Source organism: Chaetodon trifascialis, chromosome 11 (genome assembly GCF_039877785.1).
Source record: "Chaetodon trifascialis isolate fChaTrf1 chromosome 11, fChaTrf1.hap1, whole genome shotgun sequence".
Lineage (NCBI taxonomy): Eukaryota > Metazoa > Chordata > Actinopteri > Chaetodontiformes > Chaetodontidae > Chaetodon > Chaetodon trifascialis.
In genome coordinates this window covers 16,537,394-16,565,029 of record NC_092066.1, presented here as the reverse complement: position 1 = coordinate 16,565,029, position 27,636 = coordinate 16,537,394, and the positions used below count along the sequence as shown (strand labels likewise).

At 43.6% G+C, this 27,636-nt stretch overlaps 3 protein-coding genes across 5 annotated transcripts in view; all 3 read left to right on the top strand.

The window, feature by feature from the left end:
- mast3a (microtubule associated serine/threonine kinase 3a) overlaps nt 1–18,153 on the top strand; it is a 30,314-nt gene extending 12,161 nt beyond the window's left edge. For both annotated transcript variants that reach the window (XM_070973297.1, XM_070973296.1), the window contains 22 exons: nt 1,273–1,430; nt 3,850–3,925; nt 4,181–4,390; nt 5,593–5,694; nt 6,247–6,379; nt 7,026–7,111; nt 7,403–7,488; nt 7,829–8,037; nt 8,251–8,389; nt 8,628–8,760; nt 8,863–9,028; nt 9,171–9,272; nt 9,928–10,050; nt 10,440–10,552; nt 10,719–10,900; nt 11,196–11,317; nt 11,396–11,584; nt 12,010–12,233; nt 12,638–12,760; nt 14,112–14,248; nt 14,538–14,722; nt 14,804–18,153. In XM_070973297.1, coding sequence (XP_070829398.1) covers nt 1,273–1,430; nt 3,850–3,925; nt 4,181–4,390; nt 5,593–5,694; nt 6,247–6,379; nt 7,026–7,111; nt 7,403–7,488; nt 7,829–8,037; nt 8,251–8,389; nt 8,628–8,760; nt 8,863–9,028; nt 9,171–9,272; nt 9,928–10,050; nt 10,440–10,552; nt 10,719–10,900; nt 11,196–11,317; nt 11,396–11,584; nt 12,010–12,233; nt 12,638–12,760; nt 14,112–14,248; nt 14,538–14,722; nt 14,804–15,675 — 3,870 coding nt within the window. In that variant the 3' untranslated portion in view covers nt 15,676–18,153. The remainder of the gene's footprint in view (nt 1–1,272; nt 1,431–3,849; nt 3,926–4,180; nt 4,391–5,592; nt 5,695–6,246; nt 6,380–7,025; nt 7,112–7,402; nt 7,489–7,828; nt 8,038–8,250; nt 8,390–8,627; nt 8,761–8,862; nt 9,029–9,170; nt 9,273–9,927; nt 10,051–10,439; nt 10,553–10,718; nt 10,901–11,195; nt 11,318–11,395; nt 11,585–12,009; nt 12,234–12,637; nt 12,761–14,111; nt 14,249–14,537; nt 14,723–14,803) is intronic.
- Nucleotides 18,154–18,762: 609 nt separating this feature from the next.
- The window catches only part of pik3r2 (phosphoinositide-3-kinase, regulatory subunit 2 (beta)), a 28,572-nt gene continuing 19,698 nt past the window's right edge, over nt 18,763–27,636 (top strand). Inside the window, exons 1-2 of one of the 2 annotated variants that reach the window (XM_070975105.1) lie at nt 18,763–18,998; nt 26,008–26,884. In XM_070975105.1, coding sequence (XP_070831206.1) covers nt 26,566–26,884 — 319 coding nt within the window. In that variant the 5' untranslated portion in view covers nt 18,763–18,998; nt 26,008–26,565. Of the gene's footprint in view, nt 18,999–23,590; nt 24,289–26,007; nt 26,885–27,636 lie in introns of those variants that run through there. The other variant, XM_070975103.1, reaches the window with a different exon arrangement.
- ifi30a (IFI30 lysosomal thiol reductase a) overlaps nt 24,230–27,636 on the top strand; it is a 34,701-nt gene continuing 31,294 nt past the window's right edge. Inside the window, exon 1 of the mRNA XM_070975107.1 lies at nt 24,230–24,233. The gene's annotated coding sequence lies outside the window, so the exon portion shown is untranslated. The remainder of the gene's footprint in view (nt 24,234–27,636) is intronic.

The following is a 27,636-nucleotide window of genomic DNA, read 5'->3' as shown; positions in this document are numbered from 1 at the left end:
CATTTACCATGTGAACATCCTTATCAAATAAATTACCTCATCTGAAAATGTTTGAGCTGTACTCAGTGTAGTGGCTCTCAGCTCAGGGGAAAGTACAGGAGTAATAAATCTTATCACTAAAATAACACAGGCCTTGTTGAAATGTGTGCTTTCTTTCTCCTGGATGATATCACAGACGAAGAACGGGACTGCACAGCATTTCACATTTCCTTTCTCAGCCTTTCCTTTCGGGGAGAAGTCGAACGCAGTGAGCGCGCCACGCTGCCCAGCTACACCCAACAGCTATTTGTTGCTGGTTTCTGTGCTGATTGTCTTGAGGTTTTTGTCTTGAAAGTCATTACGGAGACTGCAGTTGGCTGTTAAAACAATACGCGTCTCCTCTGTCACGGCTGTAATTTTGTATGGCCAACCACATGGCTCGGAGACGGTGAGGTCAGCCCTCCCTGCACAATGCCCCTTTCAGGCTCGCTGTCAGTGAGGTCTTTATGCTGCTCTCACTCGCCTCTGACACGTCTCGAGTTTCCTCCTCAGGGTATCTTTCTGTCCCTCCTTCTGTCACTTATTTTTTTCCTTGCTCTTTCGCTCTTTCTTTTTCTGTCCCTGTTTGCTTTTTCCTCTGTTTTCCTTTCACTTTGTCTCTCTGTGAGGCTCCTCTCTCTCCTCCGGTCAGATGAGACACTCTTCCCTTTGCTCTTCCTCCGGTGAAACACAAGATCCTAGCCAGATGGGAGTTCTCATAAATTCCAGGCTTCGCGTCACACGTTTTTGGCTCGGAAAGGGAAAACGAATGCGTGCATGGCCAGCACAACAGCCGTTGCTGCCCGCCTCAGGACATGCTGCAGCAGGACAGAAAAATCCTGCCTGAGGAAACCCTAAAGCCCACTGAGTCATCTTGTTAGATCTGGAAGGGGATTTATGATGTTTTACTTTACTGCAGCCTTTCTCAGGATGTCCTTGTTAAGTGTTACATCTAATTTGGATCTATAGTGGAAGATGAAAGCCTTTAAGACTCACAGGATAATGAGTGAATCTCTTATTAGAGGAGGCTTTATAACGCATGATGTTATCATCAAAATTATAGAAGCGCAGCCTGACATGAACACAAATGTGCAAATAAAAGCAGAAAAAGTAGGAAATAAGTTTGGGCCATTGATTGTATTTATTATATGTGTACAATACATTCCAGCTCACTGACCTCTAATTTTCTTTTCCTCTTTTCTGTCTTTCACAAACCCCATCTCTCTTTATTCCCTCTGGACTTTTCTCTCCCAGTCCTCCTCTTCCCAGGAGTTATTGCACCAGTTGCCCTTCCAGCCCACGCAAGATGATCTCCACTTCCTGTTCAAACATTTCCGGAGCACGGAGAGCGTGGCAGATGAAGATGGAGCACAGCCCGCGGCCCCTGTCAGGCTCCGCTCACGCAGTCTCAGGTAGCTTGGAACAAGACACCGCAGATGTAGGGACTGTTGGTTTGTCACATTTCTGGAACAGTGCACTCCACCGGGAGAAGTGACCATTGAAAAGAGCCACGCCTCTCTCGGCTAATGCTGTGGGTTAATGTTCACATGAAGCCCTTAAAGATAATGTCATGAAGCCTGGAACTGGTCCACCGCTGCTTGCATTGCTTTATATATTACACACTGTTGTGACATGGTTTAAAATGAGCAGTGTGCTTATTTCCTAGCTACTAGCTAGCTACTCTTGTAAGCCTGTGGTTCAATAGGTAACTGAATAGCTAACCTGTTGAACATCAGTGCCCTGAGTGTGAATGAGGAGGAGGAGGAGGAGGAGGAGGAGGAGGAGGAGGAAAAAAGTCATGACTGCCATTTGTATTTTTCATCATTAAACCAAAGTTTCTTCTCTGCCGTTGCAATTTTCCTGGTGGCTAACGTTTACTTGTCAGTTCTTTGGCCCAGAAAAGAGGTATGGCTAACCTTAACTGCAATGTGATGCCGTGCTGCGTTTGCTCTCGGAAAATTCTGCGGTACTAATTGAAGACGCTAGCTGTGGAGCTCATATAAAGCCTCCCACCTCCAGAGGCTTAAGGCGTACAATGAGCAGTAGTGGCAGACACCCTGCACCCTGTGCATTTTCCCTCTGTCACACAGCTGCTTACCCAAACATGGATTTAGAATAATTTTATGAGAGACAAAATGACCTGTTAGCAGTGCTGCAGTCTGCAAAAAGCCTGCAGTTAGCATAAGTGTGCTACTTTAGTAGCAGAGCTATAAACAGAAATGTAAACAAGCAGTGTCACATTTGGTAAGATTGCTGCTTCGCCTCAAACCGAGAAAAGGCCGAATGTTCCGAAACATCTTTCGTGGACAATTATAAATAATGAAGGATGGAAGGATCTGAAGATGGTGGGATAATTATTTCATGTGGTTTTGGAAAAAAGACCTCTGTGCGGGTTACTAGTGATCCTCTGGATTAGAATGTAGCATTTCCTCATCATTTAGCATTGCTGCTCTCATTAAACACTTAAACAAGCACTCTTAAATCGCTCTTGTGGTGGCAAGTTTTGAGGTTGCTGGAGACTTTTGTAATGGGCTGTGTAGGGTGTTGGCAACATCTTGATGTGGTTGGTTTTTTTTTGGTTTTTTTTTCTGTGACGAGTCCCTGCCTTTGCCACTGAAGGCTCCAGTTGCTCTTTAGATATGTCTGCTGTGCTAGGTATGCAGAAGTGGTTGTTTTATACTTAAAGGGAAGAGGTCACAGTCCTGACTTGTGTACATAATGTCTTTATCATTTCTTGATTTAAGCATCTTAACACCTGAAAATGTGAACTGGTCCCGTATATAGTCGAGTCAAATTGACCTTTACTTTCTAGTTTGAAGTTCATGCGTATCAAAGGTGTGTGTACATCAGCAAAGAAGCGCTTTCTTTCTGATGGTTTGTAGATTTGACCACACATCAGTTGTTTACAGATGGAACGTGAGATTCCACAAACCCTCTAATCATTTCATCTTGTAACTGACTTATGCAATACTATTAAAAAACACATCTAAATTACTGCACGTATCGACTATGGAAATAGATGATTGGCAAGTGTCTGTGTGGCTCTAAAATAGCTCCTGAGGGTGTGTGAAGCATTTCTTGCTGCCCTCAAATAGTTCCCAAGGGGTTAACTGTTGCTATTCCCCTCAAATAAAAACCACTGCTGTGCAACTGCTGTGGTTACCCAAAAATAGTTATGCATGTCACATGATGATATTGTTATTTGTAGCATGTGATGTATAGGGGCACCCGGGGTGGCTGTTTTTAAATTTGTGATGACAGTACACTGATTTGTAATGTGCACGGGCGGTTTTAAAGGTGCGCTGTTGTAACTGAAGCCCTGTGCACACAACAGATGTGGTCACGGATACTGCAGACGAGAGCCTGATCTCAATCACATTAGTGTCACTTTCAAGCATGTGAGGTGGCCGTAAACGCTTGTCAGTCAAACATTTGCTGTTTACAGCAGTTTTTAAGATTGACATTGTTTTACGGCTTCTGTGTGTGTGTGTGTGTGTGTGTGTGTGTGTGTGTGTGTGTGTGTGTGTGTGTGTGTGTGTGTGTGTGTGTGTGTGTGTGTGTGTGTGTGTGTGTGTGTGTGTGTGTGTGTGTGTGTGTGTGTGTGTGTGTGTGTGTGTGTGTGTGTATTTTAAAAGAGCAAGTTAAGCACACTTCTGTAATGTCAGCCTCTCCCATCGATCACCAATGAGTTCCTTTGTTTTAATGGGATACAAATGTAGCACTAAAACATTATTACCTTTATCTGTGGGAAAAGTATGATATGATCTTTATTGCTGTGTCGTGTCTCTGATCTACGTCTCTGTTTTTCTCTTTGACCTGGTTTTCATCCAGCCCTGGACGGACCTGCGGAACATTTGACAATGAAATTGTCATGATGAATCATGTCTATAAAGAACGCTTTCCTAAGGTATAGTCAGTACTTTCCTTAACATTTTTTTTCTTGGCTTGTCTCTCTGTCTCATCTGTATTTGTAAAACATCTTCAGTGGCACAAATGCATCTGTGTGTGTGCATGAGTTTTTACACATGGAAATAAGCACAGGAGGTTTTAATGCTCCTGGCAATGTCAAAATCTTGCCTCACTCACCTGCCGGGGGCCAACTTGAAAGAAATTGTTACTGTCAGTGTCTTAAATGAAGTCTTCCATCTTGGTTGTTTCCCAGGCGACAGCCCAGATGGAGGGTCAGCTGCTCGACATCATTGCAGAGTGCTCCCCAGGCACTGCTCTGCCCCTGGCTGATGGTGTGCTGGGATTCATTCAGCACCAGCTGGTGGAGCTCGCCAGAGACTGTCTGGACAAGTCCCAGAATGGCCTGGTCACCTCCAGGTACTTTGTGGAGCTGCAGGAGAAACTGGAGAAGCTGCTGCATGAGGCGAGTGTTTCTCATCTTTAAAAAAAAAAAAAAAAAAAAAATGTTTTTCCATCTCATACTTGGAGAACCAGTTTGGTTCCTTTTTTTCATCATTATTCAGCCGTGCAACTGTTGAGCCAATGTTTGTTCCCTCTGAGACATCGCCAGTGGGTTTCTGATTGCTGCTGGCTCAGATTGCCCTCTGGGACATTGCATGTTATACTTGAGCTTCCCTTGGAACATTGAATTGAAACTGCCTGTTTGATTGGCTCTCAGTCAGCACTGATTCCAGTTCAGTGGCCGGTAATGGTGTTGTCATTTTATATTATTCCAAAGATCTGTGTAGTGGTCAAGTCTTTGATTATGTAATGATTGCTTACATAACCTTTGCAGCAACAGTTTTCCTGCAGGAAATGCTGCTTCTGTAAAGCAGACCACGGCATCAGACCCTGAATGACCTTCTCTTTTTACTCAGAAAGTTGGATAAATTAAGTTTTTTCTTTAAATAATTGTGCTACTGTTAGTGCAGTCAATGTGGTGCTTTCTTGTGTTCATTCAGTAGTTGAAACCATCCAACAGTGCAGCAGGGATAGACATTATTTTGTCTATAATTTCCACTAAAGCCACATTTCTATAATTATTCTTTCATCTTGCCACAAAAATAATTTTCCAGCTCAGTAAGAGCGTATTTTAAGCCAGTGGTCCCCACTGTCACATGTCAAATGTTTCAGATTGCCCTTGCGCTTGCCTGTGTGCCACTGGAAGTTTAGTTGTGGTTTCATAATGCTTTTTTTTTTCCTGAAAACTGTACCTTTTCAAAGCAAGTCTTCAAATCTTGCAGCAGGTTTTACAGCTGACTAACCTGAACTCTGTCTGACATCACTCTTTCACCACATCTGAACCAGACTCTGAACCTGCTGTTTGACCAGGGCAAGGCAATGTTAGACTAAGATATGGAGACAATGAGTTTGCCTTCGCCAGTCTTTTCTATTATTTATGCTTCTAGCGAGGCAGCGAACTGAACTGAGTATTGATGCAAGATGTTGAAATAACAGCTCTGATCCACTGAATCACCAACAGACAATGTAAGACGATGAAATGCATGCTAAAAATAATGAGCCAGACCAAAGCGCAGACAGCCTCTGTGGATGAGCCACATGTCTTGTGCCAATTGGATTAAGTCACAACAGTAATCCATCATCCTTTTGTCCTTTGCTGATCAGGCGTATGAGCGTTCAGAGAGCGAGGAGGTGACCATCATCACCAAACTGGTCAAGAAGATTCTCATTATCATCTCCAGGCCAGCCAGGCTCCTGGAGTGTCTGGTAAGGCTCACTGGGATGCACAGTAGTGATCATAGGTAAAGGAGTGATGCAATGTCAACGTGACACTTGACAAAGTATCTGTCCTTCAAATGCAGACGTCCCAGGTGAGTCACACACATTGATGATAAGGTGTCGTAATGATAGTTTCTGCTCAAATAATAACACTGCATGTAGGAATAAGCCAGCAGCGAGTTTACCTTGCCAGACAGGATGGTGTTTTGAGTTGTAGTCCTTGATAAGCCATTTAACACTGACCGTAGATGTCTAGCTGATTATTCAGGTCCTAAAATTAGCCCAGATATTTATCCCATCGGCTGTATAAGTCAAGGAGAAGCAAGCTGGGTTCCCTTTTCAGCTGCTGCCTTTCAAATCTGTCATTACATTTCAGTTGTGTTCCTTTTTTTTCCTGGTGTGTAATTGGTGTGTGTATGCTTCCTGATTGTTGTATTTTTTTTTTTAGTGAGTGCTTTTTTTTGGTTTGTTTGTTTTAAAAAAAGACACGGTCAACTACATGATGTTCAAAATGCAGTGAAACTCCTCTCTTTTCTCCAGGAGTTTGATCCAGAGGAGTTTTACCAACGTTTGGAGGCTGCAGAGGGTCAAGCCAAGGTGGGCCACGGCATCAAGACTGATATCCCCAGATACATCATCAGCCAGCTCGGCCTCACCAGGGATCCTTTGGAAGGTGAGCTACCTTTTTGATTTAAATATTTTGTGTAGTAAACTTTGCATGTAGGCATTTTAGAATACTTTATTTTGGATGACTGCATTGGGTATGCATGACGAGCATTATTGATGCCACGATCAATCAGAGAATTATCTCCACCGATGTATTTAACTCATTTACCATCGGATATGATTTTATGATATGATGTGACATGATATATAATAACAATAATAATATGAGAATTTTAGAAAAAATAGATTACATGGGGAAACTATGATGTGAATGAAACTATCCCTGCTGCCATTTTTATGTATCCTCTTCCTGTTGCTGCAGGAAATATTCATATTTTTATGTGGACTTTTATTTGTTAAAATATTTTATAGCTTTGAATGAACAAATTAAATTTGGGACATCATTTGTTATTTATTGCACTGAACTTACCACGACTTGCACTGTACTGTCTTTGCATTTCCTGTCTTAGTCCTTTATTGTTCAATTACACAGTTTGTGTCTGTGGTCTGTTTGACAAGAACATTAAAAATACTTTGTGTACAGAACTAGATGTCAGACTCTCTTTCCCCACTGATATTAAACAGAGAACATGTACCTCTTAACAGAGAGAGGAAGAGAGAGAGTTTGAACTGTGTGTCTGCTGCTGTTACAGAGATGGTCCATCTTGAGCAGACGAGTCCAAGTCACAGAGCAGCCAGCAGAGACTCTGATGACACTGGAGAGGCAACACCCATACAGGTATAAGCTTACATAACGCCGTTATATAAAGCAGTTAGAATCAATTGTAATGTGACTCAGAATAAACAGTGGTGGGTGAAGTAAGCTTAAGATAATGGCAGCCATGCTGGAGAAATGTAAAATGTCACCACACAGAAGGGGATGCTGGATGGATCCAGTTTAAGCAGACAGAAAGTGCTCACATTATCACAATCAAGTGCTGAAGTGCATGGCTTCATGCTTTTCTGAAGTAATGCAGCAACTAAACTCCTCTTATTTTCCTTCCCTTTTTTTTGGACGTTTGTGATTCAGAGCCGAGCAGCCTGTACCCCTCCTCGGAGGAAACCACTGGAGAGCGACTTTGAGACCATCAAGCTCATTAGCAATGGCGCCTATGGGTGAGTAAGACAGACTTCTTTGTTGCCGTTCGACTGACTCACTCTCTTTGTGGATACCACAGAGAGCCCAATAAAAGCGGAAAAGAAACTAAAATGAGGATGTGTTGTAGTATTTTTGTGTTTACACTTAGAATTTGTCTGGGCAATTTCATTTCAAGTCTGAACTGATGTTCACTCGTAAGTGACACATATGTTTCCTCATCTTTTTTCTCGCCTTCTGCTCCTTGTAATATCTCTCCCCCCGTACCCGTCAATCCCCGATAAACCCTGCGATCCCTGCTCTGTAATTTTTCCTTTTTCTCTTCTTTTGTCCCTTTCCCTCCCCTTTCCTGCCGTGCAGGGCTGTATTTCTGGTGCGCCACAAAGAGACCCGACAACGTTTTGCCATGAAGAAGATCAACCGGCAGAACCTGATGCTTAGGAACCAGATCCAGCAGGTGTTTGTGGAGCGAGACATCCTCACCTTTGCTGAAAACCCGTTTGTGGTTTCTATGTTCTGCTCTTTTGAGACGCGGAGGCACCTCTGCATGGTCATGGAGTATGTGGAGGGTAAGGTTGGTCAGAATTGCCCATGCGGACATACTAAGATGAAGTCTTCTTACTAAACGTTTGTATGCAAGGAATATCGCTCACAACCTGTATCGATAATACTTTAAGTTTCCTTGTAGTCTTTTTATGCCCACCTGCTGTAAACACATAAGACACATTGTACACACATTCAGAAAGAGGAAACTAAGCATCTGACTGTGTTTGTTCTTCCAGGTGGAGATTGTGCCAACCTGTTGAAGAACATTGGTCCTCTGCCTGTGGACATGGCGAGGATGTATTTTGCAGAGACCGTCCTAGCTCTGGAGTACCTTCACAACTATGGCATCGTACACAGAGACCTCAAACCTGACAAGTGAGTCCTCATTTCACATTTTACATTTTTTTTATCTGTTCTCAGGCAGAGTGTTTTAAAGCTTTCATCATTTTTAGACTCACCACCATCTTTAAAAGATGGGCAATCTTTTTGAAGTTGGAACAGAATTTTGAAAAATGTTCAGCCTTTGATATTCCTAACTGAGTCTGAGATCAGTGTTCTGGGATTGATGCGTTTGATGTAACATGGAACATTTCTCTATTTCCTTCTTCTGTAGTTTGTTAATCACCTCCATGGGACACATTAAGCTGACGGACTTTGGCCTGTCAAAGATTGGTCTGATGAACATGACCACCAACTTGTACGAAGGACACATTGAAAAGGACACCAGAGAGTTCATTGACAAACAAGTTCGTCTCTCCTCCTCTCGTCTTCTCTTTGCCTCGCTGTTGTGTTTGTGGCCTAAACTAACATCAGTCTTTGCGATCCTCGTCTGTTTTTCCTCTCTGCAGGTGTGTGGTACTCCAGAGTACATTGCTCCAGAGGTGATCCTGAGGCAGGGCTACGGGAAGCCAGTCGACTGGTGGGCTATGGGCATCATCCTTTATGAGTTCTTAGTGGGCTGTGTGCCTTTCTTTGGAGACACACCAGAACAGCTGTTTGGTCAGGTGGTCAACGGTAAGAGAATCGACACATGCAGTTTGTCTGCGCATAAATATTGCATAATACAGGTTTAATTTTTAGTTCATTCAGTCCCCTGGGCTGTGTAGATGAACTTAAATCTCTTCGTTGGATCACTGGTATGTGTTTCTTGGTCCAGATGACATCATCTGGCCAGAAGGAGAGGATGCTCTGCCTGCTGATGCTCAGGATCTTATCACTAGACTGCTGAGACAGAGCCCTCTGGAGCGTCTGGGAACAGGTCAGTGGCAGTGTGACTGATGATGAATGGGTGGACGAGGCCCTCTGGAGTGGAGCCTGCTGGGTTCCAGTTTGCTCACCACTGTGACCTTCTATGGGCCAAGAAGAAGAACAACAACAACCAGCTTTTATTGTCAGCTTAAATTGTTACAAGGGCCAGCCATGATGTGGGGGGATTTCATTAGAGAGAGATCGTCAGTACAGGTCGGATGTGGAGAAATGTCAAGTTTTGAAATAAAATCCAAAGTTTAGAATATTTAAATTCGGTCTTTCACCTTTAAAGACATTTCATTTTGTGGCTTAATTCAACAGAACAACAAATACTCACTTTAATCTTCTTTACAAAGCTGTCATCATGCAGGTTAATAGTGCAACATTTGGAGTGAGACAGAGCCACTGTAAACAAGAGCTGAATGGTAGAAGATAGATAATGTGATAATTGGTCAAAGCTCATGAGAGGAAAGTCATCTTGTCATTTTACCAGAAGCAAAAGGAGATAATAGGCTTTTAAAGGAGACACTGTTCACAAATTGGCTGAGTAGCTGTAAACCAGGGCCAAGATGAGCAGACATGCAAGATGAGCAGACATGCAAGATGAGCAGACATGCAAGACAAACCTGTTTGTCTGATTTTCTTGTTTATTTTTTCCCCTCCAGGTGGAACCACAGAGGTGAAGATGCACATGTTCTTCCTGGGTCTGGACTGGAACGGCCTCCTGAGGCAGAAAGCTGAATTCATACCTCAACTGGAGACTGAGGACGACACCAGTTACTTTGACAGTATGTGACAGAACAACACGCACACACACACACACACACACACACACACACACACACACACACACACACACACACACACACACACACACACACAAACACACACACACAGATATTGCCTTTCGTGATCTAGCATGGACTCGCTTAACAGCAATACAAATATGGATCTCTCTGCGCTCACACAGGCAAACCTGGACACACCTTTGTTTGACACACTACTGTGAGACTAAGTCAGAATGTTGATGATGATTTTACTGTAATACAGAGCCAATACAGTATTAATATGCATTCTAAAAACCAACCAGTTAATGATGAATATGTGTTCCTTAATGTAAAGTGCTAGTGTCATCGTTTTTTTATTATTTAGCGCACTGTCATTGTGTCTCTCACAGCCCGATCAGAGCGCTACTGTCACCTGGGCTCAGATGACGATGATGAAACGAACGATGATGAATCATCTCTGGAGCTCCGACAGTTCTCCTCTGTGGCCCACCGCTTCAGCAAGGTACTTGTTACTGCTCTGCTCTATGGTCTCCACCTATAGGATGCATGTGTGGTGCTATTAAAAGATGTATCTGACTTTAATAACTCTTCGATTGAACAAAACATTGGTGCAAACTCTCTGATCCTCCAGATATCCTCATTAAACCCATTTTCTTCTTAAACTCTAGGTGTACAGCAGCACAGAGCACTTGTCCACCTCCACGCCGTCCAACCAGAGCCTGTCGTCATCCGAGCGAAGCCACAGTGAGGAGAAGGAGGAGCGATGGGAGGGCAGGGGAGTCCTCTCCCCTGGCGATGGATACAAGCACTCTGCTGGTGGAGACAGGAGGGTAGATGGACACAGGGGGAGGTGAGAGAATGATGTCCTTACTATGAGAGGAAAAGTATTACAGCCGGCCTTCGATGTCGCCTTGTTAGTCATGTATTGAATCTTTTTGTTTTAAACTGTGTGTAATAAATCATTCAAAATGATAAACACTGCAACTTCAACCAGGACTGATCTGATCTGCTATTGTCACAAGGAAATCATTGATGTCACTCTGAAGCTTTACATAAATGTATTCAAAGCCCAGATTCTAAAAGAAGTTCTTCAAGTGTTTACTGAATTCCTGCGTGTTTCATGTTTACTGTGTCTCCCTTCGCAGTCTGCGTCCTCGTGCTTCGTCCAGCTCCTCCCAGTCAGAGCGCAGCGCCAGCCCGCTGGTGATGAACAGCACTCAGAGCCTCGACATCATGCCTCGCTTTGCCATCTCTGCCGAGGAGGAAGGTGAGACCAACAATCACACTGTACATCGTCTTCTTCTTTGATTTGCCGATGCTGACCCTCTGTACATCCTGATTCTAGACGGGATGGTTTCCAACCTGCGGCGCATTCGGCTGCGGAGCAACAGCACAGGCACCAGGCCGTCCTTCCGGAGAGGGGCGTCCCGACGCATCGCCCACCAGCTGGAAACCCCAGAGAAACCCAGATCCCCAGCTGGCAAGGTCCCCAAGTCTGCCTCTGTCTCTGGCCTGTCCCTCATCATCACACCAGGTAGACAGGTTCATAATAAAGTCTTTGAAATGTAAATGATTTGTCACACCTTGGTTCCCATTGAAGCTGGTATAGATTCACATTCACATTCACAGCCATGATCATGTCTTTTGGAGGCATGACTATCATTTGTCTATATTTGGTAAGAATATTCATGTGTTTACAGTGCCCTCTACAGCCTGATGCTGTGTAATTTACACAATAACACCATAATACTCATACTGTGGCCAAAGATAATAGAATCAGTATTTTAACTAAGAGTTTTTCATGGAATAATTAACCTTATTTGTTAGCATTATTATTTTGGTAGTATGTAAAAGTAGTTTTATCAAATACTGAATGCTGTAAAGTGTAAGAAAAGAAGTAGAAACTATTCATAAACACTCATCTGATGACCTTTTAATCACCTTCCTCTCCCGATCCAGATGACTCAGCAGGACCTCCTACGAGCCCCAAATCGTCCTTGTCCCTGTCATCCAACCCCTCGTCCAGAGACTCGTCCCCCAGTCGGGACCTCTCTGTCAGCATCAGCTGCCTCAGGCCCCCTGTGGTCATCCACAGCTCTGGCAAGAGGTTCGGCTTTGCGCTGCGAGCTATCAGAGTCTACATGGGAGACAGTGACGTCTACACTGTTCACCACATGGTCTGGGTATGTGTCCTCATGTCAAGTGTAGCTGGTGGTGTTAATCATGTATTCTGTATGGTCAACACATTTACAGTGTAATAATGAAACTTAATGAAAAATTACATTAAAACAAAATAGCTTTCATGGCCTTTAGATTTAATTTCAGATGGCCATTAAAGGCAGCGTAACATCACTTGACAGTATGTACAGTAGTCAGCACGGACAAAATTGTATGCATTTTGACTTGTCTAATGCTGTGCATGAATGTGTTAGCGTTCATACTTGTTATTTTGTCACTGAGCAGGTAAACCAAAAACACTGGTTATAATAATTGCATAGGTGAAACATCGTCAGTCCTGATAACAGTTGATTAGATGGTTGCTTGACTGCTCATTTTGTTCAGAGGTTGTGTGTTTTTGTGTCCATAGTGTGTTGAAGACGGCAGTCCAGCACACGAGGCAGGATTGAGAGCTGGTGACCTCATCACTCACGTCAACGGGGAGTCGGTCCAAGGACTCGTTCATACTGAGGTGGTGGAGCTTCTGCTTAAGGTACGAGGAAACCTTGAATTTTGAATATTATTTTTCTGCACACATATCGTATTTTTTGATGATCTCTGTGATTACAATGTGTTTTAAGGAAGGAAAAGTCTGAATGTATTGCTAATGCAAACATACTTTCTGTAAGTTACAACATATTCTCCTAAGGCCTGGATCAGACTACACAAATCTAGCCAGATTTTTGAGATGATTGTGTTGTGGCCAACAAATTACCAGCATCGTGGCCGATTGTGATCAGGCATCTACATCCGTGTACTGTGACATGCTAAACCACCTGTCTGGTTTAGCATGTCACAACACCCCGACGCAAAGATTAGAATGTCAGAAATTTTCTGTCTTGGCGTGTCTAGTGCGACATCTCCCACGACACGTTCTGGAGCACAGTCAGGTAACCATGGTGAAGAGGAAGAGGAGGAGGGATGCTGTCAGGTGGGACAACGAAAGAGAGGAAAAATTCATTGAGCTGTGGAAACAGTACCCCTGTCTATTTGACAAATCCTCAAAGGAGGAGGACCGAGTCAAAAGAAGACAAATATTGGCGAGAAATAGTGGAAGCTCTTCATCAGCCTGGCGAGTAGCTGCTGTGCTGTCATAACATCATCTCCAGTCCTGACTGCAGGAACATGCTTGTCATTACGAATTCCAGATCAAACATTAAAGTAGCCTGTTTGATGTGGCCAACACAGCCGAGCCTGCTCCTTGTAGAATAAATAACTGGAAATAAAATTACAATATGTGAAACTTGTTCTGTTGTAATCGTTATCTGGATGCTGGCCCGGAGATGTAGAAATAATGACAGAATAAGCTCAAGTTAACACCGCCTCTTGCATTTGCTTTTAATGTTAGCAGGTATGTCAAACCTATTCCACAAGGGGCTGTGTGGCTGCAGGTTTTTCCTCCAACCAATCAAGAGCACGCAGTCTGACCAATCAGCTGTCTGAAGACTGAGATCAGCTGATGAAATGAGTCAAGTCTGGTGTGTTGCTGCTTGGTTGGAAAGAAAACCTTCAGCCACTCGGCCCTTTGTGGAATAGGTTTGACATGCGTGTTATAGAGCATCCACAGCCAGCATCACACACAACACCTCTTGTCATGACTGACAGTTGCTTCACTCGCCTCCCCGATGACATCTGAACTCGTGTGCGATCGTGAGATAAGACGTGCTGTGATTAGCCGGGGTCGTACGAGACACTGCAAGAGTTTATGGAACTGTAATTGTTAGATCTGACATGGTGACCTTTGTCAAAGACAAAAAAAAATGTGTAGTCTGATGTTGGCATAAGAGAGAGACTGAATGTCTGTGTGTATATAGATGTTTATGCTAATTAACTGTCTTCAACAGAGTGGCAACAAGGTTACTCTGCAGACGACTGCACTGGAGAACACTTCGATCAAGGTGGGCCCTGCCAGAAAAGTGAGCTACAAGGCCAAGATGGCCCGGCGCAGCAAGAAGAGCAAGAGGAAGGACGGACAGGACAGGTACATGAGGAGAGAATGAAGTCATATCTGCAGCATTACTGTTTGACATTTGGAGCTCCTGCCTGAAGCTTAGTATTAGATGCATTGCACTAAGATCGCACCTATTTGTAGCTTGACCTTAAATGGCTCATTCTTGACTCAAAAGAGAGAGATGCACTAATGACACTTTGATCAAAATCCAGTATTTTTGGCTTACTGAGAGAGAATCTTTGTAAGCAAAGTAAAAAAAATCAAACAACAATATTATAGACAAAACACACACACCTGACACTTCTCACCTCTTGTGCAGCCGACGACGGAGCATCTTGAAGAAGCTGTCTAAGCATACGCCTCCTCCACCCATGCAGAGCAGTCGCAGCTTCTCCTCAGGTTTCCACCAGTCATCTAGCGACAGCCTCTCTGGCTCCCCCACACAGAGTCTCTCTCCTGGGCCTTCCACACCTTGCCGCTCCCCTGCTCCTGACCACTCCGGAGGTGAGTGAGAGTGTCATGTGTCATTAGCTGAGGACCTATTTGTGTCTTATTTCTGAACTGTTTTCATTCTTTCTCTTTCAGATTCAAGTTCTTCTCCTTGCTCCAGCTCCCCCAACTCACCTGTCCCACAGGCCCGTCCCAGTTCCCTGCATGTCTTAGGTCGTTACACCAAAGCTGGTCGCTGCAAGTCCACCAGCAGTATCCCTCCTTCACCGCTGGCTTGTATCCCACCTCCTCAGCCACTCTCTCCCCAGTGCTCTCCATCCTGCCTCCCCAGTCACCCCAAGTCCCTGCAGGGTTTCCATGGAAAGACATTGTCCCCTCCCACTATCGCTCGCCACTCTGTGCGTCCCCGCAGTGCAGAACCGCCACGCTCACCGCTCCTCAAGAGGGTCCAGTCAGCAGAGAAGCTGACAGGAGGAGACAAGACAACAGGGGGGTACCATGGAGATAGGAAGGCCTACAGCACCCGCCGCCACACCATGGAGGTGCCTCTCTCTGAGGGGGAGGGGCCAGAGGACATGGAGGGGGACACCGCCACTGGGTTTGTCTGTGTTGGTGAGCACGGCCGTCAAGGGCTGTATTTAGGGGGGCAGAGAGGCCACCAGGACATGGCCAGTGGAGCCAGCGAGCACCACCGCTCTACCGCCTCGCCACAACACCGTGGCAGCAACCACCACTCCAAAGAAGTGGTGGTGATGAGGAAGCTGGCTCTGTCGGAGCGAAGGGACTCCTTCAAGAAACAGGAGGCCGTGCAGGAAGTGAGCTTTGATGATTTGGAGGAGAGAGAGGCAACGCCGAGCCCAACGCTTCCCGTCACACAGCCGAAGGCATTCAAGGCGTCCTGGATCAATTCGGCCCAGTCAGAATCCAGCCTGAAGCTGGAAGAAAGAGGATCACAGGGTACCACAACACAGCAGAGAGCCAAGTCAAGAGGCAAAGAAGGGTTTTAGCTTTGTCACAATGCAAAGGATGATGGGTCAGCGAAGAGTGTCAGTCAAGAGGAGACTGACAAGTGAAATTAAGTCTTCGACCTGCTACTGTACTTATATTTGAAGGCCTCGCGTGTGTGTCCAGAAAACTGTGGCCAAGTCCCAAATCATCACAAGCAACTGCTTGAAGACAGAAGAGCAAATTAACATTGATGTTCCTCAGTAATATATGCATCTTGCAACACTGTTAACAGAATAACGACAGCCAAACTATGTTTACTTCCTAGTTGCTTGTTTTCTCACTTGGTTCTCAAATCACTGTGGCATCTGGAACTGATGTATTTTGTAAATATTTTTGTTTAAAATGAAGAAACTTATTTATGACTTTTTTATGCTCATCTTGTGTTTCGGTTGCTGAAAATGCCTTGGATGCTTCAGCTGTTCTTAGTTCAGGAATCGCACAAAAGAAAAGCCACGCAAGGATTTCTCAGTCTGGTTTTACAGAAGGCGCAGAAAGGGGGCAGGTGACATCAGTCGATATCATACCATTTGTTCTATACCTCAATGCCTGTCTAGAAGTGGGTGTTGTTTCCTGTTCAGATTGGGTCCTTGAAACAAACTTAGTCGTGTTTGTCCTGCAACATGAAATGTATTATATGACTGCAGAAGACATTCTGTGCTGCCTCTCAGTAGAAATGTGTTGTCGATCCCAAACACAGGCCTTGTACAAACATTTTTAAAGGACAAAAATATCTCAATATTTGGAAGTATAGCTATGGTGCCAAAGCATGGGTTAGCCATAGGAAGCATTTTAAAAAGAGGTACTGTAGTTGTACATAAGAGGCTTCATGCATGCATGGGCTCTTCTCCCACTTGCTCTCTGTCTTAAAAAAAAGTGCGCCATTGCTGATACTCCTCCATCGGTGGTTTAATCCTGATCAACATACAGGTGTTTCGATAAAGCTGTTGTCTCTGTCCTCTAATACCTTGTTGAATCAAGCCTCCGTCCAGCTCCTTATGAACCTAGTCTAGCTGATGTGTTTGCACACGTTGTGGTAGCCGTATAACAGTTAGAGCACATTTAAATTTCAGGATGATCTCTTTCTCTGTGGGATTCAAAAATTGTACAGTGGATGCAACAAACAAAACTGGCTCCCTTGGCTGTTTTTTTTTTAAGTGTGTTATGAATGAATGTTTACATTTTAGTGCAAATATGTGTGTGGACTCGTCATGGTTTTGTTAAATTATTATGAAAAAAAGTGAATGACAGGGAATTCAAGCGGAGGCCCTGAGTGGATGAAGGAATGAGTAGAGGTGATTTTTTTTTTTGTACATTTTGATATGGAAACAGTCTTGTTGCAGTACTAATAACCTATGCTGTTGATGTATATTGTATAAACAATGGTGGACCTTATAACAGCTGTTGGTGGTGTTTTTTTGAAAGTGACCTTGTAAGGGTAGATGGACTCGTGTAACGTCACGTATGTGGCAGGGTCTGGATCTCACGCTGCGATCAGCCTCAAAGGATTGTGCATGTGTCACATCCCAATATAATATTCCCACAATCTGACAACATATTTACATTTTTTTTAAACTCTTGGAACTTCTTAATCTGATCAAAAGGGCCTTTGAATTCTTTAGTTGGATGTTCAGTCACCAGTTTGAACTTTAAAATTAGAGTTTTGTCTGGAGATGTGAATATTTGAGGTTTAGTTTTCAGTTTTATGTTCTTTCATTTCTGATTTTGTTCCCATTTTGAAGTTTTTTTTGTTGTTTTCATCCAGGAACTTTTTGGATTAGTCACCACAAATTGCTTCCAGTCTTATTTCGGATGAATTTGTTGCAGTATTGCACCTGTTCTCTTAGTTTTTATGAAGACACACATTTGTGACTTGCAGCATTGAAGGAACCTACTGTGGGAATTTGTAATGGATGTTCAGCACATACCAAGCCTTGAACAGTGGTTATAGATGATGGGGGTTCGAGTTAGAAGTTTGTTCGTTGTTCTTTAGGAGGGAAAAATGTGTCTGTAGGATTTATCACTGAATATCTGATGCAATATACATCTTGGTATGTTCTTGGGATTTGATCTTTTTATTTTGTCACCCTACCAAAGCATGACCTGAAGTCGTACCATCATGTCATACTTTTTTTTAAGTCACGACTCAGCAGTACACACCAGCAGTTGGGCATCACACATAAAAAGAACAACTCTTCTCATGTGTTTTTGCCTGTGTGTGTCAGTGTGTGTGTGATAAACTTCACACGGGTGCTCAACTGTCATTCTCCAAATGTTCCACACTTGTTTCGGTGTGTTTGCGTGATAAAGTTTTTGCTCCCCATTTGACTCCTTGTCCCCCAATGACAAACTGGCCTTTGTGAAATTCCTACTGTGTGGGTATCTGATGCAGACTGGTGTGACATTGTCTGTTTTTTTATCGTCTTAACAGTGCTTGAAATAAATGCATTGCAAAGGGACTCCAGAGTCCAGGACTACAATATGTGTGCATGTGTCATTTGTCCCTTGTACAACAATATTTGCAAACTTGTGGTACCATAAACAATCATAATGTTTCTTTGTTGTCGTGGTGGTCAAGTATGGCAGTCACTCATCAACACTGATCAACACATAAATACTACAAAGATTACTCTGTTGTAATAATACACCAGATATGAGACTATTTTGACTATATATATGAAATCCAGGTTTACAGCCCCTCATGCTGTTTTGATATAGTAAACCTAAACCAGCTACCGAGCTGGTAATGTGAAGAGGAAGATGAGCTGGAGAAATGTTTAATCTTTAAATAAGGGACTGGAGCTTAATATGAGAAGATGTCCTGTAACCCAACATGGGATCAGACACAGGTTTAAAGATGTGGTTGAGCACTTTCTTTTTAATATGAACAGGAGTCCTTGCAACAAAGAGAGCTCAAAGTACACGGTTGAGGGGGGGAAATGCAGCCCTTCAGCTTAAGATTGTCAGGTTCGAATTTCCATTATGGGCCGAGGCCATCCGGTGACCCCTCACTAATCGTTCGGACTTTTCCGGCGCGCTTCGTCCCTTTCCGCGCTCTTCATATTAGTTCCCACGCACTCTCCTTCCCTGCGCCGTGCTGAGCTGGAAAATGGCTGTGTAGGGGAGCAGGGAGTCATGAACGGGAAAAGAAAGAAAGAGCGAGAGAAAGAAGGCGAAGCAAGAAGTGAGCACAGGCTTTGCTAGAAGTTTAACGCACCTCGAGGAGCTCTCGTCCGCAGATACGTCAGTACACGGACTCTGCTTGCTACTTTGAAGGCTCAAAGCGCCGCAGCCGAAAGTGAGAAGAGTCAAGAAATATCCGCGGGTGAGTTTTTCCAAGTTATTGCACATTTCCAGTACAGCAAGGCAGCAGCCACTGTACTGGAAAATGGTGGAAGCGCTGTAAGTGTGCTCAACGCACGCAGCTACACACTGTTGACTTGAGTCCTAAAGTTTCAGCACAGCGTTTTCTTTTACGCGTTTAGCGTTTTTTGCGCAACACACTGCGCTAAAAGGCAACATTTATTCTTGCAGCGTGTTGCTCGGCGCTCGCGCTTGGCGACAGTTGCTCGCGGAGCCCGTTAAGTTAGTGAAACGGTTTAACATCTATTTTCTAAAGCTGCTTTATACTTGAATTATCCTGTCGGTTTTGAGTTCGTTCTTTATTCTTGTTGTGTTGTGACAATACAGTATGGAGGCCTTTTTAAACAGCCAGCAGGTCTTTAAGTAGTCACTTCATGCGGAATTTAAATCTCCGAGTTTAGCGGGGTTTTTACTTTTTTAGCTAAATGCTAAAATTCAAATGTTTCAAATGCTACTAACTTTGAGAAAGTTGTCCTACACAGCAGATAAGCCAAACTTGGCAGTGTACTCGGTGTGTACATTGGTAGTCCACCGTATGTTACACTGTAACAGTGCCTTTGCATTGATTGCACACTGAGGCCATGCAGTGTGGAGGCCTAACATAGCTGAAGGCCTGACATGATGTGTGTGTTGCATCCCTGGTTTGAGGATTTGCCATGCATCTAGGAGTATAATGGAAATTGTATCACATGCATAATAAGACAAGCCACTTTACTGTGTGGAGATCCCCCCCACCCCCACCCCTCCTCCACCCTCTCTGTAATTACTGAATCCAGCATTATGCAACCAAATGTCAATCCTCCAGTGCACTGCTTTATCAGTGTGAAGAGTGACTTGTGGCAAAGTCTTTATCCTTCTCCTAAATGTCTTAGAATGAGTCGCAGGGCTTCACAAAATGCCAGGTGTCACTTCTCAGAGGGGCTGAAGACAGCTCACCTCAGCTTCCAGCAGACGTGGTGCAGCTGTGGTTATTTTTGTTATATGTCCTTCAGCTGGGGGACCCAGTTAAACTGAAATGGTGTTATTTGATCAAAATAGCAACAGAATACGACTTTAAGGACAGTTTTTAGACGTAGCTGCTCTGGAAACGCTGCAAACTCTGTGCTGGGATTCGTACCCAAGAAAAACTAAATATCTTACAGTGTGAGACGCTGTTGGCAAATGTGCGATGTTTGCAGCCCAAGACAAATTTCCCTGCGGGACAATGAAATGATATCTTAACAAAATTACGATTTCCTTAACTTTTCAGTGAACTAAGAAGCCATGTGGCCTCCGTCGTCGCTGAGTACAAATCTAGTTGATTACTTGTCCACTTTTTGGACACGTCTGTCAAAGATGTGACCAATTGCTGTCAAGTCCTAACAGGGTTTATGAATATGTCTCTGACTTTTTTCCTTGTGCTTATTGTTGTTATCCAGGAGTATCATTCAGGTCATAAAACATTTTTATGGAATGTCAAGTAACAGACAGATGAATTGACACATTAAATTAATCTGAATTCGTCACTGACCACGTAAAACTGGTTCCTTATTCATCTGTCTGTGTCACTATGGGATTAGTCTTTGATTAGCTTTGTCACTGTTGTGTGTTACAGTGGAGGCCTCTGTATGGTACCTGCATATATCCATGTTTAGGCAAAATAGAGTTAGTTATGGAGGGGCTGGGGTGCAGTTTTGTGCATTTGCATGTGACTTGTGAGGCCTGAAAGGGTATTTGTATTAATTAGCAAAAGACGTGCAGTCAGCCGAGTGAAAGAAACAAGCACGAGGCGTCCGTACACACACGCTGCATGCTTGCTACGCAGCAGAAAAACTTGTGGTATTTTCAACTAGCAGGTCTATCAGACCATTTGTATCTTTGCTGCAGTCAAAATGTTAATCAGCGTGGTTGTATGGACTTTTAAACAGGCCAAGGCGCTGAATTTCCTGCATCTTATGTCTTCTGATAAGCACAGTGAGTCCTCTTTTACTGTGAAGCCCTGTGGTGTATTTGACTTTGCAGAACAGTGCCGTCTCAGTGCCACATAATCTTCGTAACAGATGTTTCTCTTCAGCAAAGTTAGCTTTTCAGCTTCGTTAAGGACAGATAGAATTCAGATGAAGATAACCTAACTCATGAACTGCCGAAGCCCACATTTTAGGCTGAACAACAAGTCCTCACAAACTCCTGTGTTGTTGGCTTGTCCTCGCTGCCTGTGGCGCAGTAGATTTTTCAGTTCCATGTGGACAGATGGCCCGAGGCCAGGATGCATGCGTGGTGGCTCTGTAGTCAGCTCCTCATCAGCAGGGCTGCGAAGGGCCAATGCATACGCAAACGTTAAAACAATAACTGTGTTTATTTACATTAAATGTCTGAATTGTGTAAAATGCACTTATTTGTGTCAGTGAAAGTCATTTAAGGACAACAGAAAACTGACACCTTTCTTTTTTCTTTTTTTTGATGCATGAAATCCATAAACTCTCTCAGACATTTTGTCAAAGAGTCATTAATCCATCAGCTTGTTCTGCAAAATAATTTGGTGATATTTGGATTAGATTTGCCTGGGCATGTTTTCAGCAAACTTTCAAAGACATGGTAAAAATGAGGAGTGCACCGTATTTTACATTGACCTACATACATATGACTGTTGACAAAAGCAAAAAAAAAAAGTCAGAATTGATGATATGGTAGATTGAAAACGACACCCGCAGGTCTGCAGGGAAACCTGTTCCTCTGCGATGGTAGCTGATAGCTGGGTGATAGATTGAGAGGAAAAATGAATGACATACTCATGACATAATCAGGTTTGTGTAATGTTGGTATTTGATTTAATATATAATATATAGAGCTAGACAGGTAAATTAGCCGGGCTGATACATCAGCTGATATGAGGTTGTTATAGATATTTCATCAGGGAACAAGAAGATAAGTAACAAGAAATTGCCAATGCCAATGTAGGTTTGAGGTGAATTGTAATTGACTGTAAAAAGTCCCAATAAAAGTTTTAAGGGCTCCTTGCACTAGATTGTTAATGTCATGTGTTTATGTTATTAGTAATATACCTCCGGATCATTATTGGCATCAGGTGTCCAGTATCAGTCGGGCTGGGTTGCTAAATAATGATGCGAAGTAGTTGGTCGATATAACAGTATGAAGACGGCAAATTCACTATCAGAGATTTTCCTCTGTCGTTAATAATGTGGTATTTATAAATAAATATCTCTGGTTTTCTGTTTGGTTTTTTTTCCGCATCATGGCAGTATTGTAATTTCGGCATCATTTCTCAACTGATTTTCACCCACTCTTAGTATATACTAAGATATGATCTGTGCATACTATGAACAGTGAAGGGCTGCAACAAACAGTTATTTTCCTAATTGATTTATTCACCAGTTATTCTTTAAACTCAACGTCTTCCAATGTTTTGGTGCTTTGACTCTTCAAAAACCCCAAAGATATTTATTTTAAAATGGTACAAAACAGAGAAAAGCAGGAAATCCTCACGTTTCACACTCCCCTACACACATACACAACCTGCAACCATCAAATGTTTGACATTTTTGCTTGAAAAACAACTTACAGTGTCAGCTATTAGTAAGTCCTGGTCTTTTAATGTGTAAATGAACAACACATTTCTTCATAATTTCCATACGAATATTAAAAAACAATCAACAGTGAATACATCTTTTCATTCAAATCATATCTATTCACTAAACTACAACGATGAAACACACACACGTTTGGCGTGTTGGTCTTCCAGCCATGTCTGTAGCTCTTGTTTCACTCACAGTGTTAGTGATGCTCTGAATAGCTTATTTGCCATTTTACATTATGCATACTGGTGTATAATGAACAGGTCAGAGCGCCACTGGCTGACTAAACACATCAAGAGTCATTTGATGTCTGCAGACAGCAGAGGAAAATCCAAATGCCATTTTGAGTTCAGTCTGGGTCTCACTTCTCTTCATACTTAAGCAAAATTTCCCTGTCTGTGAGATAAAAAACAAACAGGAAATCAGAAAAATGACTCACATCTCTTTAAATTACTGTTATGTTATAGTTTGTTTACCAAATATTGCATCATGTCAAAGTTTCTCTCACTGTTCAGTTTCATAAAGGCCAAAATGTATTTTTCCTTCTTTTTATGCATCTAATCGTCACATTTATCGTCCCCTTAACTGAGAAAAACAAAAATCCTCTCCTTGCATCTTATTGCACGACTTCAACATGACTCATGGAATTCTCTCCAATCACACGCAGGCTTCGGTGTTTCCATGTTGTGTTTTTCATCATTATCCTGTGGCAGATTTATTTGCTTTAAATCATCACCTCGTCAAAGGTGACGAGCGAGCGCTGAGGTTGCACAGATGAGAAAGTCAAGCGTGTGGGGGGAAAAGGTGGACTTGTTTGGGTCAGATGTTTGATCACTGCCTAGATACATTTTCTAATATTAGAACATTTCCTTGATTTGCCCGGCTTCTCTGGTGACTGCTGAGCACATGGCCACAGCAGCAGCCAATCAGAGTGCAGGATTAGCTTTCCCTCTCTCTAGCAACAGTGAGTTACTTGCTGCCTATTCATTAATTATTTTCCTGTGGTCTCCCTCAGCCGTGTGGACTCTGCTGATAGCAAAGTGCTCCGTCTCTCAGCCTGGCTCTGTTTTTTCACTGCTTTCTGTCGCTCTCTGCTCTGACTGAATAAAAAGTCTCATAAAAAGGATGGATCCAGTGACGCTGAGCTTGCCAGCTGCTGCTGCTGCCCCGAACTGTGAGCTACTACAACACTATCAGACCCGGACTGTAACAGAGATGACTCTGCTCTCACCTTGCACGACTTTTTCTTCTCTGGAACTAAATAATAAAAAAGGATTACTGAATGAGAGTGCTCCCTGCGCGCCGCCTTTTCTTTCCCTGGGTCTTCGTCTTGTTTTTGCCTCTTTTCTGCAGCAGCGCTCCGACTATAAACAAATAAAACATGGCAACTGGGAAAACGACTGGACTTTTTCGCTGGCTGAGGATTCGGGGGGGGGGGGGTTGTCAGTTGGAGGCAAGACTCTGTGTGTGTTTGGGGGGTTGAAGAGCAGGTGGAGAGGGGAGGGAGGGGGGTTTAGGGTTGGGGGGGTGGGGGGTTTATGGTGGTGTGAGGATTGCGGGCTGTGGTTGGGTATGCCAGTGCCACGTGTCTAGCCTGGCACCTCTTGCTTGTCGACTCGAAGGATGTTGGACCGAGAGTGTGGCTGAGCCTGTCCGGCTTCTCTCTGAACCAAAAGTGGGGTGAGTGCTGCACTCTGCTGCATCCTGTTATCACGATAACTCTTAAACCTTTTTTAAAAAGATGATATTCTTTCTCACGAAGGTTTGCAGTTGATATGCGTTCGCTTTCCGAATGTCGTGGGGGGAGAGAGGATAATCTAGACTAAGGTTCGAAAGCATGCACTTTGCTTTTCAAAGATGCAAACCGGAGGTTTAGGTTTATTTTTTATGCTCTCACCTAGTTTTATTGAAGCGTCTGCAATGCATCACACAAAACATTGTCCATTCACGAACGTTTACAAAATGATTGCACAACATCGGGCCTCGGAACCAGGCCTGTGGTTATTTGGATTTGGACGTTTTGAGAAATCGCCCCAAATATCTCCTTCGTCTGGCATACAAGACCAAAACTTCCATCCACCTTCCTGTCCCTTTCACCCTGCCTCTCTACCTGCTCTGTCTCCTCACTGACATCCTTTCATCCCGTCCAGAGAGGTTAACAGGACCATTGTCCTTGGTTGGTCCACAGACCACAGATGTCGTACTTAATCTGGAAGCCCTAATCTCTCTCTCTTCCTCGCTCTGTCTCATCTCTCAGTATGGTTGCCATTTTGAATTTCAACTTTATGGCATTTTCTTTTCATTGCCCCACTCAAATCTCAAATGGCCAAAAGAGATTCATGATTTTTCCATGTTAAAATCGTGTTTCCAACCCCCGGAAATTAGGATTTTTCAAATGGAGTGCCTGATGGATTCGATCAAACTGTTACTAGAACCTCTAATACTGATAAAATCCAGCCTTTCGAAACTGTTGTGTTGCTGTTAAATGGTAATAATTGCATACTTGCGCTTGCCATTTTATCGGGCCTTGCGATCATCTTTATCAGGGAACATTCATTATGGGTCCATGTATAACCTCTGTGCTGTATATAGACGCTCTCATACGATTGACTAGAAGGAGTGTGATATTGTGCAGAGAAACATTTCTTTTTAAGTGGTATTCTGTGATATTGTGCCAGGCTTTGGCTGCTCAGTTGACTGCCCATTCGGGATTCTCATCTGGAAAAGACTTGGTACAGTATGATTTAGCTATTTTGACAGAATGAAGCTGAAAATATTTCTGAGGCAACACAGAGCTGCCTTTTTTCCTCTCCTACGGAGAGGGAACTGTTGCAAAGGGTTCTTCATGTTTCAGAAAATTCTGGTTAACCCACAGCCGTTAGTTTCTTTTGCATGCTCATTCTGCGAAAATGTTTTCTTCGCCGTTTGGCATGAATTTCTTTCGGATTCGTGCTAATCGCACACGTCGGCGTCTGAGTTCAAGGGATGTCTATTTTCACAGTGAAACTTTTTGTTCCTGTGGAAACTGTGGTGCGTCAGTTTAGGCTGTGAGTGTGTGAATGTGCAGTGGAGGCAATGGAGGCTCCTGTCCAGGGACCCAGTCTGCTGTTGGTCATGACGCAGCAGCATCATCCGATCTCTCTGTCCTAACCGAAGACTGCACAAATGCATGGAGCTGCCGCAGTTCGCCATTTTCATGCACCGCTTTAAGCTTCGTTTCACATAGATATCTGCCGCTTTACTTCAGGCTACTTATCGAATAGAAACAGCATTTAATGACAGTCAGTTCTTAATTTTCATGATTGCGGTTTTCATTTTTGTTATTTTTGAGACTAATTTCAAATATTTTTTTCCTCTTTTCCCCTTTCTTCGTTTCTTTGGGGTTTTCGTGCCATGCAGGTCGGTCTTAATCCCAGTCCGTGCTGGAGCCTGTGAGAACGGAGGAGGATTAAAGACCTTCCCACCCTGCCGCTCATCCTCCAATCAGACCGCTTCAACTGACCGTGGAGAGCCAACGACGCAGGGCCCTCGACTGGCAAAACCTTTAACCAGGCTGCCCCAGTAGCACCCAGCTATCCGGTTTTTGCGGCTTGAAAGAGCATGTTGCCAACGCTCTCCCTCTGCTCCATCATCTGGCTCAACCGGGGTATCAAGCTGAGGAAAGTGCACCAGTCCACCAACACCGGTCAGGTCTGAAACCGCTGCCGCCGCAGACGTAACAGCAGCAGAACGTGACCTTATCAACTTTTGAAAATGCTTCTAAGCTTCGGGTGACTCTCCCTCCTCCCCTCACCCCCCAGAGCCACCGTACCAACACCAGAGTTTAGTGACTCAACAGCCTTTTTGGTTTCTGAGGAGGATTTCTGTATAGCCGAACCCTGTTGTTGCAGTGGGACTCGGGCTGCACCATCTAATCCTCTCTGCGGTGGCCATTTTGATTTTTGCCTCCCTAACAAAATGGCGGCAGAAGGTTTTCAGTACCTCGCCCTCTACGCATTTACCAAGGACCAGGAAGAGGACTTGGATCTGCAGCCTGGAGACCTTCTGACAGTCAGCAAGGCCTCGCTGCTGTCAATGGAGAATTACCAGGAGGGCTGTGTGGAGCAGCCCGAGCGCCTCGGCTGGCTCCTCGGGTACAACGAGCGCACCAAACAGAGAGGCGACTTCCCAGGGACGTATGTCGAGTACGTGGGGCCCGTCAAGATGGCACTCCCATCAAGTCAACCCAGATCCCAGCGACCCCTCCCAGCTGCTCCGAGACCAGATTCGTCTCAAGGTAAGAGTCTTTTCATGTATGTTGTGCTCTGTCATACGGTGTTTCCCTGCAGGGAAGCAGGAACCATTTTTCCAGTAAATTGTAGAGAATAATTCGCTCGTAGCTCAATTTGGTTGCAAATTTAAGGTGACCTCAAGATATAGTTCAATTTGGTTGCAAATTTAAGGTGACCTCAAGATATAGTTTTGCTGTGTCGTACGTAAGTTAGAGTAAAGTTTGTTTGAGACACCAGCGCAGAAGTTTGTTGATTTGATTGAAGAATAAGTTATTGCATAATTGAGAAGTCATTCCTATTACATTACATACCAACTTGTTCAATTTTACTTTTGTAGTGAGCTCCAGTCGTGCCAAAAGCTTCCAAATGAAGAACAGTAAGAGCAGTTAACTCTTATTACTCCAATTTATACCACGTTATGAATGGAGATCTTTGTCGGTCTTTATTCTCATGAGGATGATCACGTTTTTATAAAGACTTTTTTTCTTTGCAATCAAAAATCATTTCATTGCATTTTATTTTTTATTTTTGGGTTTGTTGAGGCAGTTTCACGTAGAGGACCAGACTATCCCCAAATGCCCAAATGCAAAAAAAAATGCACATATTTAAAAGCAGCGACTGGCTCTTAGATGGTGTAGTTGCTGATCAGCCTTCTTCGGAGTTTTGATAGGGATCTCACATTTGGCAGTGACCTCAAGATGACCCTTTAATCTATCCTTAAAACGCGTCATAAGCCTTACCTCTTTGGAAGCGCAGC